The 22,305-nt window shown below is 49.6% G+C and overlaps 1 protein-coding gene across 4 annotated transcripts in view; it reads right to left on the bottom strand.

Annotated features, from left to right (window-relative positions):
* Positions 1 to 774: 774 nt before the first annotated feature.
* The window catches only part of FRMD6 (FERM domain containing 6), a 135,250-nt gene continuing 113,719 nt past the window's right edge, over positions 775 to 22,305 (bottom strand). For all 4 annotated transcript variants that reach the window (XM_090034365.1, XM_090034364.1, XM_090034363.1 and 1 more), the window contains 8 exons: positions 21,307 to 21,462; positions 17,292 to 17,357; positions 15,592 to 15,660; positions 12,691 to 12,865; positions 10,145 to 10,480; positions 9,062 to 9,193; positions 5,654 to 5,745; positions 775 to 4,570 (listed from right to left, as the gene is read on the bottom strand). In XM_090034365.1, coding sequence (XP_089890491.1) covers positions 4,286 to 4,570; positions 5,654 to 5,745; positions 9,062 to 9,193; positions 10,145 to 10,480; positions 12,691 to 12,865; positions 15,592 to 15,660; positions 17,292 to 17,357; positions 21,307 to 21,462 — 1,311 coding nt within the window. In that variant the 3' untranslated portion in view covers positions 775 to 4,285. The remainder of the gene's footprint in view (positions 4,571 to 5,653; positions 5,746 to 9,061; positions 9,194 to 10,144; positions 10,481 to 12,690; positions 12,866 to 15,591; positions 15,661 to 17,291; positions 17,358 to 21,306; positions 21,463 to 22,305) is intronic.

The raw sequence follows: 22,305 nt of genomic DNA, 5'->3' as shown, positions 1-22,305 counted from the left end.
GGTTGTCCTTGCGGGCGTCAGAGCAGACAGCCTGGTACCGAAGGAATGAAGAAACATCTGCTCTTGGAAGCTCAATGTCATGCAAGGTTGTAACCGTCCAGGTATACAGAGGTCGGGTATGAAGGTCAGAAGGGATCCTGGCAGCATCCCAGCCAACCTCCTCTATGGCACAGGCCTGGCGTGTCACCCAGGCACCACCCTATCAAACCCAGTGATTGGCATTGCACGGAAGCATCTCTTCCAAGACGGCTTCTTTTCTTGCTATGGAAACCATGGGGGGAGGGGGGTGAAGATCATACCCCTCTCAGGGTAGTTTGTTCCAGTGATAAGAAGCTGTTTTTACTATTTAAAAAAAAAAACACGTTTTATTCTTAAATGGGAACTTATCTGGCTTTGGACTCCAGCCGCTGGCTCTTCTTCGGACTCTCTCTACGAGATTAAGAAGCCCTGTAGTACCTTGCATAGTCGTCCCTCGAAGCTACCTGCCATCAAAGTCATCTCTTGCATCAAATTGAACAGATGGAGTTAAGCATTTAGGTCTGGGACAGACATTGCATCAACCAGTCTGACCCAAATCAGTTAAGTCTGATACGACATTCAACCAGGTTTATCTCAAACTGGTTTCAGCCATTTTCAAACTGGTTTCTGTGCACTAAACATCTGTTCTGTTACAGGTTTAAACCAGTTTCTGATCACTTCAACCGGTTTATGTGTAATGCCTGTCCCTAGCCAAAGGGTTCGGGTTTTTTTTTTAATTGCCAAGACTCACAGCAATGCAAACAACTGTAACTTTATTGTCATTTTTACCTCTGCCGTGAACGGCACTCAACAAACTTCATCATTACAAAATAATTCTGCTTTCTCTTTTCTTGTTTCATTTCTTTTTTTTTTACACTTTCTCTCATACCATCCTGATAGGAAGATCCTTTCACAGAAAGGATTATTCAGTTTGTGCAGGCTTATAGCTGATTATTGCAAACATATCAACATAAAGAAGTCACCAGACAGAAAACACCGAACCCAAACGCTGGCCAGCTCAGGATTTCCAAACAGATGTGGAATAAATAAGAGCTTTACATCTTACAGCTTTCTGGTACAACGTGGAGAAAGCAGGACGTTGCCTTTTCATCTGACGTCATGCCAGTTGCAGAGATCGGTACTTGCAGCAATGTGCGTCATCAAAAAGGGCAAGGATGTGTCCTGGTTCGGGTCATTTTATTAACGTCATCTCGTTACTTGTCAATCCAATTAGAACATGGCTTGGGCAAAATCACCGCCCTCTCCCTGAAATTATGAGTCATTTCAGATAGGAGAAGAGGCCCTGGGCTGAACCACAGGCCATTCTTTAGGTCCGTCTCCCATGGGCTGGGCTGCACAATTAAAACCCCAAGGAGCCTGCTTCTCAGCAACAGAAAGCATTAGAGACACGATACACCCCTTAATTACACCCTTCCCCTGGTATCTTAACACAATAAATAACAAGAACAGAACGGGAGTCTTTCAAATCATACAGGCACCGCACAAGTTTTCCTTTGGCCATGGTTATAGCAACATCTAGCACATGCCATCCGAAGAGTGACTGGTTTGCTGAGCCCGAAATGTGAGCAGAAGTGGGAAGCTTTGAGGCCGCGTGCCCGCAAAGAGGAACACAGCGACCCCGGCAGCAGGAGGCCGTGCAATCCTTTCAACCACAGGGACGTTGGCGCCTCGACTCCCCTGGCAAGAAAAAATTGAAACAACCAGCCTGACCCCGCAAATTCAGAACCGTTTCACCTTCCCTGTCCATCGCTGCCCAGTTCGTCCCAACAACCGCAATGAGTGCATGACATATATTACAGATGTACGGACGCACGCTGCATCTCTATATATTATACATATAAATATCGTGTATCTATCATACACCTCCGTGTATATATTTCTGGGCGTCTCTCGAGGTGCAATCCTGGAACCGGACAATGCCATCTCTTCTGTGGGAGGCATAGTAGGACCTCGGTGGTCCTCATTGCACTGGGGGAACTGCCCTGCTGAGACAGTGGATTTTTAAGGCTCTATGCACAAGCACTGAAGGGAGCCCCGCTTGCTGCTGCGGTGCAGCTCTTTCCATTGCAAGCTGTTCAGGCTAGGCAAGATGCTTTCTGAGGAGGGTCAGGAGGGCAGCCGCGCTCCACAGCTAATCAGGGCTTACCCTGCCAAATTTTAGCCAGAGGATAGCAGGGGAACACACTGCACAGTGCAATGGGCTTTGGGCCACCCTGGAGAAGTCAACATCTACCAGCAAGGGGTAGGTTTTCTGAGTAGTGATTTAACATGCCTCCCTGCTCTAGCAAGCTGGTACGATGGCAGCATCTGGCTAACCCAAAGCCCAGTGGTATCACAGACATAATGGGTAAGACTCACTATTATATAGTGGATTCTTTATAGTGCTTTAGCAATGCAAGTCAGTGATGCAAAGTCACTGGGGCCTAGTAAAACTAGCCCTTTACCTCTGATATAAGCAGCTGCAAGGCTGCTGGAAATATTGCAGGGTTCCCCCTTCGCTCTCTGTCATACTGCCTCCCACGCAGCAGTAACGCTGATTATGCCGCCCTGTAACTAAAATCTAAAGTCCCGTTCATTACCAAAAACCCACCTGTGTTTCTTACAAAAATATCAGCGCGCTTCTTTATAAAATAGCTTTGTTGGGTTTTTTGTAGAAAAAGCTTCCAGTTAAAAAAAGATGGTATATCAAAATATGGTAGACTATAGCTGTAAAATACTAACCTCCTCGTTAAAAATAGTTGGTTCTTTTTTTTTTTAACAAACAAAAAAAAGGCATTGTGCTGTGAACATTAGCAGCTGTAATGCTTTACGCTGTCGTTGCTGATGATAATAGATCACTGTACATATTTAGTTACACTTTAGTTTCCTTCAGACGCTCCAGCTCAAAAGCTGTCCCTATGGCATTGCTCTGAGAACATCATTAGCGTCCACGAACCAGAGCGATTCCAACTGTAAAATACTGAAAGATGCATGAAAAGCCTTGTTTAAAATAATGCTGAAGCGACACTAACCGCAAACAGTCATGCTTACGATGCAGTTGCTTATATATTATTCTCAACGGGAAAGCCTACTTTTTCACCTTCCAAAATTATAGCGTTTAGGGAATAAAAAAAAAAAAAATGATTGTCTATATGTATCGTTAAAGCAAGAAGGTATACTCGTTGCATAAAAGGTGTTTAAGAACAGAAACACAACCAAAATGGGTCTATAAGATCCAAACATATATAAACATACACTTTTTTATATTTATATATACAGATATATATATATGTATATTATATACAGATATATATATGTATATTATATACAGATATATATATGTATATTATATACAGATATATATATATGTATATTATATATGTATATTATATATATATATTTAAGGTACTTTGGTCAGCGAACATTATTGCTACATCATTAGAAATCCTCAGTTATTTTTCATTTTCCTTTGAAACACAAGCAGCTTAGGAAAGCTTTCAGAGTTCCCAGATAACATCCATCTGATTTTTGTAAACTTTAGAAGACGTTGCGCAAAGGCTCTGTTTGGACTAGATGCCACAGTAAGTCTCTGGAAGAACTGAGATCGCACAAGGTCAGCTGCAACTCTACTTGTCATTTCCAAAGAAATCAGAAATGTGCATAGAGTTTCCTGTCTAGTTATTGCTTAATTCTTGCCGTCTCGATACTGGCATTTAGGGTCTTTGCAATTCTTTGGCTTGACAGAACACAACACAGAGTCTTTTTCTTTTCAGCTTCTAAACTCAAGGTTGCCGAAGCCATGAAGAGGCTGCAATGGCTTTTTGCAAACGTCAATGGCAGCTTTCGTGGAGGGAAAAAAAACCCACCAAAAAAATTAAAGCATTCACGAGACAGTAATAAAAAATGTAAAGGTTGTCTCAGACTTCATTCAACAACTGAACTACGTTGTGCTTCTCTGGCGTAAGACAATCAGTGTTTCGCACAAACTATTTCCAAAGAAAAAACAGGGAAGAGAGACCGCTTAAACCCAGATGGGGCTCTGCCAGGACACCCTACCTCTGTCCCTACCCTACCACTCTATGGGTTATACTCAAAGTGCAATGGTTTCCAAGGCCTTGATTTGCAGAGAGAGGTGTTTAGGGGAGTGGGAAGGGAGGAGAAAAACAAAACGAATATGGCACCAGATATATTTGAAGGAAATAGCCATAGATTTCCAGTCTTTCTGATAGCACAGGCAGCCAGTCCCGCCCTGACAGAGCTATGGCGCTTAGACAACGAATTCAGGAACTTCGTCATGGGAGAGATCCAGGGAGAAGTATTTGCTTGCTCTCTTGACCGGGAAGGTTTCTTGGATGTTGAGGCACTGCTGAGCCAAGCAGCCATTGCAGTAAAGACCCTCTTCCTCCAGTCCGTGGCTGCACCCGAAGGTGTAGCTCTGAGCAGTGTCCTGGCACAGGTTCGCCAGCTGCAAGAAGTCTTTTTGGTACAGCCGAATGTCGTCTAGGCTCAGGCTGTGTCGGTCGGTGGAAGTCTTTGGCTTTCTACACACGGTCTGGAGAAAAGACAGGGGCACACGAGTGGTGGCAGGGGTTAGCTGTGAAGCCACATGCAATAGAGACAGAGCATTTGCTACGAGCAGCAGGGGGAAGCTTTTCCACATGACAGCCTACAAAGGATTTCTCCGGTTATCCGTATGTTCTGAGATAGGGTGAACCCAGCCTGAGACAGAGCAGGAGAGCAAGGAAAAAGGGCATCTCAGTGCCTAACTCCTACTGAAAGTCAGTGGCTGTGGTCAAGTCAATGGCCAAACTCCCTCTGACTTCAGCGGAGTCGCACGTTCCCCGTTGTTCAGCCCCATGGTAGTGACAGGACCCACCCGCCAAATTCAAATGCACGGCTGGGTTTGCATTTCACAGAACCGCCGATTTGGGGGTGTTTGCACTTGGGACTTTGGCACTTGCACTTTGGCTTTGGGACATCTCTAGCGATGGGATATCTGTGAGGATATCTGGCAAAATTGCTCGGCACAGCAAACAAGTCAGACCAGGCGTGGCGAGTTGGTGAGACAAAAGTCTTAATGCTGTCATGCTACTTGGCTCATCGCGTTACTTGGAAAGTTACTGCAGGGGGAATCTTCCCTGTAGGGGAAAGCAGGGTCGGGGCGATGACACGGGAGGGGGCACTTGGGGTAATGACCGTAGCCCAGGCTGCTGCAGATCACTGGAGAAAAAAACCCGTTCGTGGGCATAGTAACTACCAGTGTGGCTGCCCGTGGGAGGGATGCTTTGGACAAATATCTACAAATCAAGGCCTGGCAGGTTTTTTCCCTCCACCCAGTGAACTTTGCTCAGCCTAGCCACAACAGGGGTAAGCTTTCCAGTGTGACGGCTTTCTGACTGATGGGAAACAGAGTGCTGCCAATGTTTCCCAGCTCCCCCAGAAAAGCCAATAGGTTTTTTTGTTTGTTTTTTCACCCAAAAACTTAAATTTGCCAAAACTCAAAGCTGTGATACTGGAAGTCAGAGCAGAGCACTGGATGGGCCCTCCCTGCCCCTGCCCGCACCCCAAGTGCTGGATGCCTCGCCCTTGTCAAAGGGAGACCTATTAAGGGCTTCACCCTCCAAGTGCAAAATACCTGCGGTAGCGAGTCGGTGCTCTGGCCACGAAGTTTGACCACTGTTTCCGAAGAGCTGGATGTAGATGAGCTTACTTCCTTTACGATTAACCCTGAAGAAGGGAAAGAAAGGAAAAGATATAAAGTCTGCTGTCATACAGAGTCTGCTGAGCAATTTGGGAGACACTATAGTGTTTTGTTGCCTGGTCAAAGGGAGCCCTGGTTAAAACTGCAGGGGCACCAGATGAAAACGCTCATCATGAAGTATCTTGTCTAGGGACTACAGGCCAAATGTGCAGGATGAGTCAGGCTCAAATGAGTCTCACGGAGGGGTCTCTTCAGTGCATCTGTTGTGCCAACCTAGTCCCCGTCAGGCTTGCAGGTCTAATTAGATGTCCTCTGCCTGTGAGATCCCTTTCGATGTACTCGCACCCACTCCGTCCCTGTTCACATAAGACCAAGTTGGGGGAAGGCCATGAGAAGGAGTGAGTGATGGTTATAACCAGTCCCTTCTTCCATCACCTCAGCAGGGAGGCTTCCCCAGTGGGGCAGACAGAGCCATGGGTATGGACGTAAGAAGAAATTATGACGGCGTACAAGGTGGGGGACTTTGCCACTTGTTAGATGCGCTGTGGTGCACGGACGTACCCGGTGGCAAATGGAAACTAAACCGTAGTAGCTCAGCCCCCGGCAAAAGAGGAGCAAGTTATCACAGTTCAGTTTTCATCTCCTGTGTGGTAACAGCATGTACACAGGCGTCGAGCAGCTGATGTGCAGCAAAAACCCGCTGCTTTTTACCTCTCAGAAAACCGCTGGGACGTCCAAACCCTGGAGAGGCTACTTGAAAGGACTCCAACATGCCCTTTGCCACTGCATTCCGCTCTGAATTTGCTCTGGCCACACACACGGATACAGAGAGATCCAATAAATGGAACAGGGAATTTTCTAATCAACCCCCTCTCAAAATTTCAAGCCGGGGTCCACTGCAGGTCCCCTCCACCTGGCTGAGTCTCTGACAAAGAGCCCCAAACTTGATCTTTGGCACTAAATTGAAGCAACCCAGTGAAGTGAGGTGGGTGACCGTCAGAGCAGCTCACAAGGGAGAACTGACTATTGGATGATCTGGCCCCAGGGAAGTCAAGGGGCAGTGATATCTGCTGCATCCCCGGAGAACGAGAACCACCCTCTGTACTGCTGGCATTGCAATAATCCTCCCAGCCAGTGCTGGGTGAGACCTAGGGTACCATTAAGACAATAGGCATATATGGAGGTGAGTGGTGTCAGGATAGCCACCCGTGGGTTATCTCCTTGTTGGAGATGGGGGGATGATGAGAGGAGACTCTGTTACAGCGCCTCTGATTTACCCCAGCTGCAGCTCTGAACGTTAGTGTGCAGATGGGAGGAAAGCTTCAATGCCTGCACTGCTGCTGTGTCAGAGCTGGAAAGCATTACCCCGTTGTCTCCAGCACGCATCAGGCGATGCTCTGATCCTAAGAGCTACATATTTTGTAGCAGCTGCAAGCACTCCTGATTGCTCCCCCACCTCCTGGCTCCCCCAGATGAAGCAGAGGGAGACCCTCTCAGGTGCCCCTTTAAAGGCCAAGGTGTGTAGACAAGCGTAGGGGGGTCAGGGCCATGACGCCTGGAGCAGCTCATTGCCACTGGGATGGTGCAGTGACCTTGCCTTTGAAAAGCCTGCTGAAACAATGGACATCTGAACAAGAAAGGGAAGGGCTGAGGCTGTTGCATGGCCCTGGTACAGGCTGCTCCAAGCACAGATGAGTAGCAAGAGGGGATTGAGGGGAAAAAAAAACAACCTGGAGAAAGACCATTGCAGATCTCACTTCCACTAAAGCTACTCTAACCTGGCAGAGCCCCTGCGTTGTAAAGTGCCGTTCACAAAGGACGTCTTACGTATGGTGTGGAAGACGGGAACTTAGGGAGGACAGCAAAGATCCCTAGAGCAGGTGCTAGGAATGGCGAGTGTTGTTGGAAACATCCGACATCCCGCAAACAAGAGAGGCAGGAGGCCGTTGCCACTCATCCCTCTCGGCGGCTGGACCAGCTACCGTTGCAACCCCACTGAGGCTGCCAGAAGAGGCTACAAAAGATACTACTGCTGCCTGTTTTTTGTTTTTTTTCCCAGGGATACCTTCAGCAGCTTTTTGTGTACAGCCAGTTTGATCATTTCCCTTGTCTGGGCAGATAGTTTAAGTGTGGACTTTTTGCCCAGAAACTAAGATGGCTTTAAAAAAGCAGTCAATAAAAGGAAACTATGAAGATAAGATGACAAAAGGAATTGCTGAGAGAGAGATGCAGGCAGGTGCAGGCCCTAAGTCTCCTGCAAGAGTCCTCCATTTGCAAATGGACTAGATTTCACTTTGAAAATGTCTGTGCTTCCTAGACAAAGCAGCATTTGCCGACAAGGAGCCTGGGGCTCCAGCAGTTACACCGCCCATACCCATGCTCCCATGGCCTTGCTGTACAATCCTCTTGCGTGTGTCTGGACAATCCCCTTGTGACACATTTGCACACTTGGCCTGACTGAGCTGCCACCAGCCACTGGCAGTCATTTTTGTAACCGTGCGTGCAAGCGGGGTCGGTGTGCCTGAAAAACGCACGTGCAAATGGGCACGAATGGCACCGTCCTAACCAGCTCTGCCCCTGACCTCAGGATGCAAGGAGAACATTTGTGTCCTTCTGAATATTTTCCTTTGGTGAAGACCTGTTGGGCCAAGCCCTACCAACAGAAGTGGGGTAACCTCACCTGTCAGATTTGGTTTTCTGTGTCTCTTCCCGCTCTCTATGCAGTCATCTCTGTACACCACCTCTCATTTGGGAGGGATTCAGTGGTTCGTAGGCCCGGGGGTAGCTCTTTGCACAGGGGGGGAACACTATCCTCTGTCTTTGGATACCAAGCCCATGTATAACGCAAGATGCTGGGGGGGCAAGCTGCCATGAGACCTGGCTTCTGCTGGGCACCCTGTTGTCTTAAAGTCTCATCAGTCTACGTTAATTCAGAGGCAGGAGATTTCATAGGCAAGAAGCTACGCTGTCAGGTGAAGTAGGTTGTTGCCTATGAAAGCCTCATGCCCCTCTGAAGCAGCTAGCCTCCACAGTGCCTCCCTATTCTGCCTCCCGAGTGACTTCAGACTAGGACAGCGAACCCCGGGTAAGTGCATTTGATCTTCAGTCTGACTCTCTGCTATTCTGCAAGCTGGTTGTGTTGGTTCCCTGACCAGCTGCCGGAGGCAGGTTTCACTCAGCTTGATATTAAATGTCATTTTGCAAAACTGAACCCAATAGCTTTCCCTTAGGGAAAAAAAAAAGCAATGAGGAGAGCCGAAAATCGTGCTATCCATTACCACCTCATGCCAAAAGCAGTCCTGTAAAACATGCCCACCGGTGTCTTCCCCCCCGGTGCTGTACCTGAGTGTCCATTAAACTGCCGTGACATCAGCATGTCCTCTGTGATGTAAATGCACATGTCTGGAGTGACCTCCAGGGACGACTCGCTCAACTGCTCAAGGTCCCGGGGGTCATCGACCAGCATTTCTATCTCTGAATGGGAAGAGGAGAAGGGAGAAAGTCACTGATAGGGGAAGAGCAGATAGGAAAAGAAAGAAAAAAAAATCCAGATGCTTCCTAGCAGAGATCAGGTCTCTAAGGCCCAGCAGGAACAAAATTCTCTGGAGGTTTATAGCAGTCCTGGCCCTGAAAAAGCAATGAGGATTTCAAGTCATGTGGGCACAGAGAAAGCTAGAGCAAAGGAGCATCAGCTATTGTGTGCAATACTGTAGCACTGACAAGCATCCAGCAAAGAGGACCCTACCTGGCCCTGCCTCCATCAAACAGGAGACACTTTGAAAAACCCCCCAGAAATATCTTATAAAAAACCCCAGCCTGCCACTTAAATGGGACTAAATGAGAAAATGGGTCTTTATTGGTCTTGGTAAATGGGTCTGTATGAGTGTTGGTAAATGGGTCTTGAATGGATGATTCCCCTCTCTCTCCCTCGTCACTGAATTGAAAGTCTGAAAAATCTGGCAGCATCTTAAGTGTTCAGGGATCTTAAATTTGAAGGAAGGTGGGACCTCAGTGGGCCTCAGGACCCCCGTGAAACGAGGCAGGGCAAGGGTGGGCTCTGGGGACTGCGGGCACAGCAGATCCATTGCCAGTTCTGCCTCTGGCTTCTATGGCAAACCTCTTGTACCAGGATGCTGCCAGGCTGTGCTGGGTTTCTCAGTGCACAGCCCTGAGCTAGCAGCACTGCTGGTGTCTGTCTCAGCCTCCCCAGAGATCAGCCTGGTGAAGACAAGCCTCCTGGGATAGGGAGGACACCCGGAGCCCCTTCCTTGCAGTAATGCAGACTTGATATAAGCCTGCTTTGCTGTGTGCCGCGTGTCTCCAGGGCCAGGAAGCTGACAAGTGGGAAGCCCGATGGCCTGGGATACAAAGGCAGACGGCTTTGGGAAGATGACCGGCCCTGCAGGACTCCCTTGGAGTGCTTACCATCATCCTGGGAGTCATCCTCCAGCCGGTCCTTGCCCCCGCTCTCCACCCCGGAGGTGTGGGAGCTGCCATGACTGGTCATGGAGCTGCAGGTCTTCAGCTTGCGGTGGACGCTGGCGCCCGAGAAGCCATCCTCGGGGCCCGGCTCACGGGGCTTGGGGTCAGTTTCAATGCCGGAGGTGTGGGAACTGCTGTGGCTGGCGGTGGAGTGCCGGGAGAGGCGCTTATGCTTGATGCTGCCCGCGCTGCTGCCGCTGGCCCGCGACCGCTTCTCCAGCTGATCCATGTCCAGGTCCAGGGTGTCGCTGATGTACGACTCGCGGTACTGCTTCTTCTCTGCAAGGCAAGGCAGCCCCATCATCATTCAACCCCCTTTCCAGGGAAATCCCAGCTCCATCCTCCTCTCTCCTGCCCCCCTGCCTCGCTTCCTGCCCCTGGCTGGGCACCCTTCAAGCCCCATGCGGGGGGAGAGCACCACCCTAGCATCCACCAGTGAGCAAAGGGCATCAGGGGGAGGCTGGCCCACAGCTTCCCAGTACTGCCCAGTGGGGCAACTGGGAGACACCCACTGGTTGTGGCTGCTGGAAAAGGGCCTTTGACTACTAAACGTCTGACTGTGCTGGGTCCAAGTCGAGTCAGGGCCTGCAGAGAGAGGAGCTGCAAGAAGCCTGGACCCCCGCTGCTCCCTGCTATACAAGGGGCAGACCCCGCAGCAAGGCGGGGAATCCCAGGAAAGCAGGGCTGGAAGGGAAGCAGATCGAGGGATGTGCGAACAGGTGGTAGGCTGGGGGCAGGTGAAGGCATCACTAGCTGGTGCAACTCGCACCCCTGCTTGGGGTGTTGCGAGGGCACTGGGACAGCTGGGTTCAATAAGGGTAGAGACAAGCAGGTGGGGTATCCGTCCATTGGGGCTGTTGCACACCCCAACCAGGGAAGTGGCCTTAGGCTCGGGGTACTGCATGGACCGGCAGGGGACAGGTCTCTCTTCCTCTAAAGCAATCACTACTTGCTTGTTAGCAGGACCCTGGTCTGACCCAGGCATTGTTGTGTCCTTATGAGACAGAGGCAGAGCCGGCCCCAGCCCCCAGCGTACAGGCATGGGAAATGGGTAGCACAGCAACAAAGCTGTGTGCAAAAAGCCTCAGCACCCCCGGCCCCGATCCTTGGCTCAACCAGGCCCTGCCAAAGCAGGCCACTAGCTAATAAGGCCTGCATTTATCACTCCCTCCATGCTCCTTTGATGGCTGGGGCCCTTATCAGGAGGCCAGCACTTCCCAGCAGTGTGTTTACTGCACCGCCTGCTATGCTGAGGGCCCACACAGACGGCGAGTCTGTTCCCGCAGGCAAACTGGCCCCCTCCCAGAGACCAGCAGGGCCTGCCAGGAGCTAAACCACCATGCAGTGCTGTGGCCAGTCCCTTGGGGTCCAGCAAGAGCCTCTCCTCCCACCCCTGATGGGAGAGCTGCTGTGCACATGCCTGCATGAACTGGAAACCTGAGTGGAGGATTCTGCAGGCGGTGGGATCCTTTGGGCAGCTTTCATTTGGGGGCTGAGTCCCACTCCCTGCCTGACTGCCTTGCATCTCTATGGCCCTGTATGGTCCAAACACATGGCTTTCAGGACAGTCCCCCACTGCACCCTTGCAGTCCTATGCATGCTAGGATGGAGCACAGGGGGCTGCGGGCACCAGGGCTGCACCTGCTGGTGGCTCAGGTCCCATGGATTTTGTTTTCCCGGATACAGAGTACACCTGGTTTCAGTGAAACCTTTGCGAGCGGCTTTGGGTTTTCCAGCCAGGCAGGCCTACCTCTCTACAGGACCGCTCCAGCCTCAGAAGAAGCCTGGCTGACGAGGAAAGACTGTATGTAGGTGATTTAGGCTTGCGGCTGAGATGACTGCACTACAAAAGTAGACGTGTTTCCAGGGCTCCTCCAGATGTTCAGGTCAAGGCACAATGGGATCCGACGTGGGATCCACACAACTCTACCTCCTGCCACGTCACACACGCCTGGCAGGAGATGCAATTGTGGGATCATGCATCAGATCCGGCCACACCTTATTGCTGCTGCAGGGGGAGCCCGGGATCACAAGGAGCAAGGTCCTGCAGCTGGGGGCTCCTAGGCAGGGGTGCACCTGCCTGCCCATTCAATTAATTGTGCAACAACAACTTGTCAGATATCTCCACAGCTTATTCCTTGCCTTATGATCCAATTCATTGCTTTAAAGCATGGCTGCATTACAACTTAGACGTGATTAACTGGCTAACCAGGTCTCAAGTATAATGTGCTGGGAGGTTTCAGCATTTCAGGGGCTCAGGCAGGGTGGAATAAGACTGCACCCGGGAACCTAATAGGGCCTAGCCCTGTGTGTTATGAGAGTAGAAGAAACTGGAGCAAGTGGCCCCTCAATTGTGCCCATCCTTCCCTAGGGTTAATTCTCCCCCCAGGCTCTCAACAACTGCAACGGCTCACTGCGGCACAGGCCCTTTCACAGTCACGAAGCAGCCGGCCCGGCCCAGCCCAGCCCAGCCCAGCCCAGCCCAGTACCTTCATTCTCCTCCAGCCTCCGGACCTGGCGCAGGATGGGCTGCAGGTTCATGTAGAGGCGGTGACTGCTGCTGAGGAGCTCCAGGAGGTGCCTGGAGCGCATGGGGCAGCCCGTGTAGTAGATGAGTTTCCGGGCTGAAGGCAGCCCATCTGGCAGGATCTCAAATTTCTTACCCTATGGAGAACCAGAAGGAACCATCAGCCTCCAGCTGTGCTGCTGGGGTGCCCAGGAGAGTCTGGAGCAGGGGATCCCTCACCCAGGCCATGCTGATTGCATTGGAAAGGCAGAACACCCCCTCCCCAGGCATGTCGTCCCGCCTACACCATGCAGGGAGCAGACAGGGTTCACCAAAAATTACTCAAGGCGGCTTTCGTGCAGAATTCAGCTGCACCAGAATGAAATCCCAGCGCGTGGGACCCTTCAGCAGGAGCGCCTGCAGCTGCCTTCCCATCGGCCTGTTCTGCCCAGCAGCCTGTGCTAGGGAGATCTGCTGGGCTGATGAGGACAACCTCATCTGGGCTTACACACCTCTGGATCCCCACAACACCCGCCCTGCTGCTGATGGAGTGTGCATGCATGTGGGGGGGGCATTCAACAGGAATGGGGTGTTTAACAAACTCCATTTGGGGTCTGAGCTACATGGTCTAAAGCAGTGGTGCCCAACTTTTTTAGACTCAAAGCACCCCTGGGAAAATGCCAGCTCCTAGTTTTCATTAATGTGTTGCCTACAGAAGAATATGCATTTTTTTTCCTGTTGCAATGAACTCAGAAAGCCCACAGCAGGGCAGAATGGTTTTAACACTCTGGATTACTAGTTGAAATCCCTGGGTTTACCTTGTGAAGCCTATGTCCCCCCCCAAACGGTGCTAACTAACATTGCGCGGTGTGCTGTGGGACCCCTGAAAGGATCTCACAGCATCCCGGGGCACAGCAGCGCCCTGATTGAGAACCGCTGGGCTAAAGGAACCGAGAGAGGAGCTCCCTCCAGATGGACGATTTCCCTCCACAGCTTTGTGAGGCATCTAGTGAAATATTCAGCAAACTGGTGACTTTTTGACCTGGGAGTGCTCCACGCACATTTTTCAACAGGAATTCTACAACCCTTTTCCTACCTGCGCTATTATGGGGAAAAGCCTCAAACTGGGACTGGCCGTGTTTGCATCTATATTCTTGATCTAGCTAGTAATCATTACAATAAGCTCATGCTTGAGATGCTGCTTCTTGCTGCCGCTCCATTTACAGGGCAGAGCCAGGCACTATGAAAAACCCAGAGCCCCAGCACATAAGATCTGCCATTTACTGGGTTGGACCATAGGTTCATCTTGCCCAGGATCCTGTATCTCACTGCAGCAGAAAGCAGATGCAGAAAGGGAGAGTGAACAGGGTATGACCAGTTTTCTCCCTGTCTCTCTCCCACTTGCAGCCTCCAGCATTTAAAGGTTAGGAAGATCTGATTCAGAGGCTGTATCCTTAACTCCCATGCTCAATAACTACTGCTACTGATGCTCCTTTCCTCCAAAAAATTATCCAGTCCCTTGGTGCATCTGGTTAAGCTGTCAGCTTACACCATATCTGTTGGAAATGACTTCAGTGACACACTGTGTGAAAACCTTTGTTAGTGTTAAACTTACTACATGCTAGTTTTTGTCTTAGCCCCCAGTTCTTGTCTTGAGATAGACAGTAAATGAGAAATTCCCATTGACTTTCTCTTGCCATTTACTATTTTGTAAACCCTTCTCATGTTCCCTCTTAAATGTCTTGTTTCTCAACTGAGCAGGTCTGGCCTCTTTAGTGTCTCCTCATCCAAAAGGCCTTCCATACAACAGATCACCCCTGCTGCTCTTGTCTGGACCACCTCTAGTTCTTCTGTATCCTTTCTGAGATTGAAAGAGCAAATGGGAATGGAGCCTGCACATCCAGTGCACACTGCAGCTCTGAGCTCCTGAACTACAGGAGCCATTAACATATCTGAGACTATTTGCAGCATGCCTTAGAGGAGATCCAGCCTAACCTTTCCAGAGTCGCTAGCAAGTTTACGGAGGCCCAGCTTGCAGCACCCTGAGTTTGGGAAGTACTGGGCTCCTAGAAAGGGGGCTTTTGTTAACACAGATTGATGCAATAGCAAGCCTGAAATATGCACATGCCTTCTCCAGCTTGGCTGATCTTCCACTGGGTTGGAAACTTTCCCAGCATCCCCAGCCGGCTTGTAGCCACAGGTCCCTGCTCTAATGACTGCATAATGGGTGCGTCGACACATCGCCATATGGTAACATTGCTATGGCGCTGTACTTTAGTCCTTTCGCACCCATAGTACGGGTGGTTACTACACTGTGGGCGTGGTGCATGGATAAATTTCACTGCTGTGTTGCTGTAGCGGCGTGCTATAACAGGAGCGCGCCAGTAGACCTGCTGGCTGGTAGATCACCATTGGATGGTGATCACGTGCAGACTTGCACGATCGCTGCACTGCTGTAGCATGTCGTACGGTGACGTAGCGTATTGCTCCGTCTCCGTAGCACAAAGTGTAGATGCGCCCAATGTTTCCCTGTTTCCGGCCTTGGTTTCAATCTGTTCCACTGGTTCTGCTGCTTTCAGCCAGGCAGTATTTGGAGGAGTTGCTCCTTATTTCCACGAGCGCAATGCAGATCAGCATCCGGGTGTGCAACTAGCAGGAACAGAATATGCACTGATAGGGACCAGCTGATGCAGTTGGTCCAATGAAAGATACCTCCCGCAGAAATCCTTGCCTCTTGCATATTAGACCATCTTGACTAAAACACCACCCCAACACTACAACTGACATGTAAAACACATGCTGGACTGGATGCAGGCGAGTAGAGGAAGCTGAGGAGGAGCAGGATTTTGCATTCTCCAAGCACCCTTTGCAATGTTATACTCACCACAAACACCAGTTTCCCCACGTTTGTCCAGGGGAAGTCAAAAAGCAACTGCTTTTCTTCATCCAAATTCTGGAGGGGGGCAAAAAAACCCAAAACAACCCATTACACATCTAGAATGGTATTTAGGCAAGCGGTGCATTATTGCCATTGACTTCGTAACAGGTTGCAAAACCAGTCCATAAACTTCCTGCCCCTGCATGCTCCAATACATGAAATGCTGCCTTAAAGACGCGTCCTTAAGGAACTGTTTTGTGATGTAATAAATCACATTCATGGCTCTGGACAGCAAAAGCATGTCATTCTTGTATGCAGCAGTTCAGCAAAGTGCTTAAGCATTCGCTTAAGTCAGCTGTTTTCAACCTTTTTTAAACGAGTGTATCCCTTCTGTCTCGAAGTTTCAGCTCATGTATGTACTCCTTTGTATTTTTTTCTTATTTTAAGGGTGGGGGCAGGTTGAGGCCCCATGGTGAGGGAGGGAGTGGGGCAAGGGCAGGGGCAAGCGTTGCTCAGGTGGGGCGGGGTGCGGGATGGGGTGCATGCAGGGGTGGGAGTCACCACCCCCACAAGCCCAAGATGAACAGGTCATGGCTCTATCCTGTGCTCCACCCCAGCTGCACAGTACCTGCTCCTGCCTCCAGCCTCAGTCCCAGCCCCACTCCCTTCCCCCACAACAAAATTACCAGCCGGACCCAGCTGCTCTCCACGTGACCGGGCTGCGCTCTTGGCCGCCTGCATGCTGCATGGTGGCCGCGTGCATGCATGCAGAGTTCTGCGTACCCGCTACGACCCATGTAAGTACCCCTAGTGGTATGCATTCCCCCAGCTGACAACGACTGACTTAAATGCTTTGCTGAACAGGATTAGATTTAAATGTTTAGAGCATGATCTGAACCCGCCCCCGCCCAAAACAGAGGTTAATGGAAACACTGGCATTCACTGCAAATGGAACGGGAGGAGGGACTTTTAATGCTTAATTACTCTGCTGACTTCAGGCCTGAATCCATAGCTGGCTCCTGTAGCAATACCATTTGCCGATCCAAAGGTGAGACATTTCTGCCAACCAAACAGCAGGGGACTGTGTTTTTAGAGAAAGTCTAGCTGATTTCTAAGTTTTCCAAAGCCAGTCAAAGGGTAACACTTTTCTAAATGCGTGCCAATCACTCTGCCTTTATTCTTTACCTGACTTCAGTGGGAGCACTGCCACTCGAACAATACAGTGCACCCAGCGGGGTCTAAGAGCAGGGTAGAGGAGAGATCCCACTGACCACTTTTACTGGGGCCAGTGGCTCTTATCACACAGAGAAAAGGCAACAAATAATATTTGCCTGCAATGTCCCCAGCAAGAAGTCCACCCGCACAAATCTAACTCGTATCTAGCTCTGGAAGCTGCCTTTGCAACTGGCCCGTTTCTCCCACACTTAACCCCTTGCTAAAATTTAGCACAACTAACTTCCAGCAAGAGGACTGACCCGAAGAGACCGCTTCCCAGACCTCAAAAATAGTTGGCGAACTTCTAATTTTGTTTTTTAAATTAAGAAACATGATCACAGCCTGGATAAGTTCCACTCAGGGAGCAAACTTGACATCAGGTAAGGAAAACAGATACGGTGCCTTTCAGGTCAGGCAGCGTGACTTCCCCTAAGGCGGCATCTGGGCACGTGACAACAAACCTGGCCCCATATATTTATTTAGACGCTTACCTGGAAGATCTGGATGCCCCGTGTTGTCAACCCAAGGGTCAAGGAGGCTTCAACTTCCCTTTTATCCTAAAACAAAACCAAACAAAAGCAGTGCTTTTAGTCCATAAATTCAGTATCCGGTAATATCCAGTGGAAGACTGCCACAAGAGAAAAGGCAACAGCCAACAAGGTCATTTAGTGGGCAACGATTGTAATATTATCCTATTCAGTTGCTGCTCTGTGCTGGCTCATTTTCCTCATCCGTGGTCTCCACAAGCGTTTTGGCCCTGACGTTCAGAGGTGCGGAGCCACTGCAGCTCTCACGGTCTGCAAAAAAAGGGGCGCGAGAGTTTGGTACTTCTGTAAATTTAGCTCCTGCAGATTGCTTTTATGTAGTTAGATGCAATTTGTTGGAGAGCACTGCCATTCTTAAATCTAGGTACAAACGCAACCTCAGCAAGAGTCCCATCATGCTCCCCTTTCCACATCTCCCAGAAACAGTTTTCTGCTTCAGATTTACATGACAATGAGGCGTATAAACCTATCGCCTCTGCATTTCGCCCGCTCTTATATTTCATTTGTGACTGGGAGAGATTTTGAAGCCTGGAGACAAAGACTACACGATTTCCTGTATCACTTAAGCCTACCGCATCTATTCCAAGTGCTGGATCCGTTATCAAGAAACATCTACAGCAAATAAATCTACTCCTACTGGCTAGGTATATTCTTCTAATCACTTCCATGTGTTGTACAGTAACACCACTCAAATCTCCAATGTTAAAAGTCTAGCATCTGTGCCATTAAAAATGCGCATAAATTTGCCAGGTTTATATTGGTGTATTTAATCTTAACAAACCTGAACGAACGTCTCCTCTCAAGACACCCAAAAAAGACACAAATCAGAGAAAAGCGAGCAACGTTAAGGACAATCCCTGGATACGGGCCATAAAAGAACTCATATAAAGCTTTAGGATTTCCAAAGACAATGTTTGAAGAAGGAAGTTCAACTGGTCTTCATTTAAAATAAACTCACGCTTAAAAAAAAAGGAGAGGGGTAAGAGCACACCCTGGCAGGGTCAGAAGTCTCTGCTGCAAGAGGAGGTTTGCTCTGATTACTTAGGAGTTATACAGCCATGTGTGACCCAGTATCATATATATATTGTAGGAATATGGGACTGGAAGGGACTGCCTGGATGGTCAAGCTCAGACCTCTGCAATCTCAGGCACCCCGTGCTAAAATCCCTACCCTACATGTACTGGACTACAGCTTACAACTTGTTAGTGTGGTTTGACCCCACTGCTGCTCCCAGAGGAAAAAAACAGCACCTCGCTGCTCTGCCGACTCAAGACGTATTCATGGCACGTTAGACCCACTTGTTCTTTTTCCAGCATTGCCCTACCAGTTAAGCAGCTCTTCCCCACTTATGCTCGCAGTATGTTTGTGGACATCCCCTTCTCAGCCTTTGCTTAGCTCTTCTGGTCCTGCCAGCCTGATCATCCTCACCACCTTCCTCTGCACCTGTTCCAGTCTGGAGTCATCTTCGGAGGACGTCAGAGACAGGATGGGGACACAGCCTTCCAGATGAACGTGGGCTATTAGGAAGGGTTTCACATCCATGAAAGCTTAAACACCATTGCCGGTGCAACCACAAGGGGCTCTCAACTGTGACATTACCCTAATGACAGATCCTAAGGACTGCCAGTTTTCCTAGATTAGGTCCAGGAGCGGGGCAAGTGCATGTCGTGTGTCCTGACTCCAAGTTTTGCTTCTTTGTTATGGAAAGAAGACAAAGAAGCAAAAAGTGATTTATGACCTAGTGGGCAGTGGGTTATCCTAGCCAGTGGGGTGGAAAGAGATGGGTTGGGGGTCCCTTTACTTGCATGTACAGGGGAGTACCATGCAACTCTTACTCTCCCATCCTAGCCAGAAGTCTGAGCAGTGTATGGGAACGCGCTTGCTACAGACCCCAGTAAGGGCAGTGACCAACAAGCAACTGAGTCCTAGGCTCAGGACTAATCTGTCTGAAAGTCAGGCTACAAACAGACAGTGCTTATGTTGCAGGAGAAAATATTTTCTCCTGGGACAAAGTGCGATCATTTAGATGTCCATATCGATTGTCCCAGGACAAACCCTAAAAAGGCTTCGTTGGATAAGAAATGCCAACAGTTTGTGTCAGGACATTGTAAACCACTGTCCTGGGATTGCTAACCCCTAACTGGAAGGGCAATCCATGTACCCACCAACCCTGGGACTTTTTTGCTCTGGGACAAACACAGGCAGAGCTTGTTCCAGGACAAATGCAACATCTGTTTCTAGTCTAAAACCACATTGTCAGATCTGAGTGCACCCCAATGCATGATATGTTAAGGAGAGAGTTGGCCCATGCCATTCTGATTCATTTATGAGATACATTTGGAATATGTCCATGCCAAACTCTATACGACACCCGAAAAAGCCACATTTGATCACATAAAAATACGTACATAATAGGAGGCATTATTTAAAGAGCTCCTAGATACATAATAGAGAGGTGTTGGGTGAGCCTGGTGGCAGGGGAATACTGACAGCACAAGAACTGCTGAAAGCAGAATGTCTTCATAAAAACCCTCTTCTAAAATTACAAGAGCCAGGTCTTCAGCGAGTGGAAGTTGGTCTACTGAAGCCAGTGGCACGTGAATGACTGATCCACTAATGCAATAAAGTTGTTGGGGGGAAGGAGAAGAGGGGGGAGGTTGGTTCACTGTCTTTGACAGGACCAAGATCAGGGCCAAGACTTAAACTTGATGGGTGCCTATACATGACCAGTGAGGCTGCTCCAATGCCTTACAGTGTTACAGTGTGTTGGAGCAGTCTTGATTAATCGAGTCTGCTGGAGTGTAGTAACTGCTGCACTCCAGCATCTCATTCGATGAGCTTTAGATAAAGCACCCTTGCCACCATTTTTAAATGCAGGGACGCCGACACACGAGATGCTCCGGGTGCTTTCATTAGAGCAGCTTCCTCCCAACTCCAGGAGCACGTGTATAAATGCCCATTGTGAGGGGAAAATGCACTGATTTACTTTGCTATATCAGGCCCTCTGGCTTCAACCAAGGTACTCCGGACTCACTCAGGTCTCAGTTCACTAATGCACTTGCTCGAAGTTAAGAATAGGTGTTAAGATGGGAGGAGATGCCTGGCTGAATGAAGGCCTGAGCGATCATCATATCAGACTGCCGGCACCAAGGACGGAGTCCGTTTCAATTTTACCCCACTTCAGAGCGCGAAGAGAAAAATCAAGGCTTATGCCTTTACTCTGGTTCTTCCACTCAGATCATCTGCCTCTTCTGAACAGTGAACTGGACGTTGTTAATTAATGAACCGGGAACGAGAGAGAGCGAGATGGAGGGGAAGTACATGTTGTTAGAGCCCTTCAGACATCTAGATGGAGCAAAAGTGAGCAATAAAGGGTCATTTCAATGATTAAAAGCCAAGAAAACAACACAGAGAATAAATCTGGCCGATATTTCCAGCCTGTTGCCATCTTCACAGCCTCCAGCTCTCTGGCTCTTTTTAATAATTCATTCCTTTGTAAGGATTATCGTGATTTGTATTTGCAGCTCACTGTTGCTTTGTTTTCCAGAAGACAAATGTCTCTTTAATTTGAAGAACATTACAAAACGGCTCGCAAAACATCAAACAAATTGCTTTGTTCCCAGGAGACAGCAAATGTAAATGTGTCGCGGGCAATGAAGAATTTCCCTGGAAATCTCAGAGGCTGCATTGAATCCAGCCCATCCCGGCTTTCAAATCAGGGCTGTTTTCTCTCTCGGCTCTTGTTAACTTCTACGAATCAAAGTCCTACGAGAAGTGGCAGTACTCTGCCTCGCGGAGCTAAGTACCCCCCCATCTGCAGCGCAGACTGAGCCACTATAATGATCAAGTGACATTTCGAAGGCGACTCTTCCCATTGCACGCTGGAAATGATTCAGCAGCTCCAAAGCCCCCAGATCCCAAGCGCATTGCTTGGGTGGCAGGGCGGCAGCCCTCCCTTACCTTGTACAGCCTGTAGTAATGAACAGCCACGTCATCCAGCCGTACGGCCTCCTTAATGTATTTGAGATGGGCTTCCGAGGCCGTCAGCTCAAACTGATCTTTGTGCATGTTCGGGATGTGCTTTAGGATGTAGTCTTTCCCGCGCTTGGTCACCACCTGGGAGGAGACAAGCAAGGGATGCTGTTCAGTGCCCGCAGCGGGGAGGGGAAGAGCGGTGTGCAACTAGCCGCTGTGCCCTTAAATGCTTGGCAAGTGCTAAAAAAAGGGTTAGGCCATCACCCTCCAACCCCTTGTTAGCCTGTCTGCTTCAAACATAGTCCATGCCCTTGGGCCTCACAGTCTGTAATGCATCAGCCCCATTCTTGCCACCACCCATCTGGTAGGGAGGTGCTATCATTGCTGTTTCCAATGGGTAAACTGAGGCACGGAGATGCTGAACGCTTCTCTATTGCATTGCAGCAGTGGATCCCGACTTGTTGGGGTGGAAAACGGGGGGCGCTTGACCCAGCTCTCGCCCTCAGGTCTGCAGGCGACTGAAGGGTCAAGATCAAACCCAGAGGAAGGAGCCTTGTTTGCAGCTTGCCTGAGGATGGGGGTAGGCTCAGGCTGCCGGTGCTGGGACCTGCCCCAGTGCTGAGTGACTGGGCTGGGGTCACATCAGACGTGTGCAGCTGAGGAGGGACCTGAACCCCAGACCAGAGCATGGATGGGATGGGATCCTGCTCAGTGCCATCTCTCCTCTCCCCGTGGGGCTAGGCTGGACATGAGTCAGGCAAGCCCCTCACCTCCCGAGTGAAAGCATCCATCTTTCCTTCACCCGGGAAGCTTTCCAAAAACACTCTGAAGCTGCTAACACCCACGGCAGATGCATGGAGAGCCTGAGCCAAAGGAAGCCAGGGGAATAATTCCTCCCCCTCCACCCCCGTTTTCACTGGGCTTTTGGATCAGGCCCTAAAGAGGCCCAGGAAACCCACAGTTGGGGCCTGATTTTTCTGCATC

The sequence above is a fragment of the Crocodylus siamensis genome, chromosome 2, assembly GCF_052110815.1.
Source record: "Crocodylus siamensis isolate JL-2025a chromosome 2, ASM5211081v1, whole genome shotgun sequence".
NCBI lineage: Eukaryota > Metazoa > Chordata > Crocodylia > Crocodylidae > Crocodylus > Crocodylus siamensis.
Note: the sequence above shows the minus strand (reverse complement) of the source record. Positions and strands in the feature narration are given on the sequence as shown.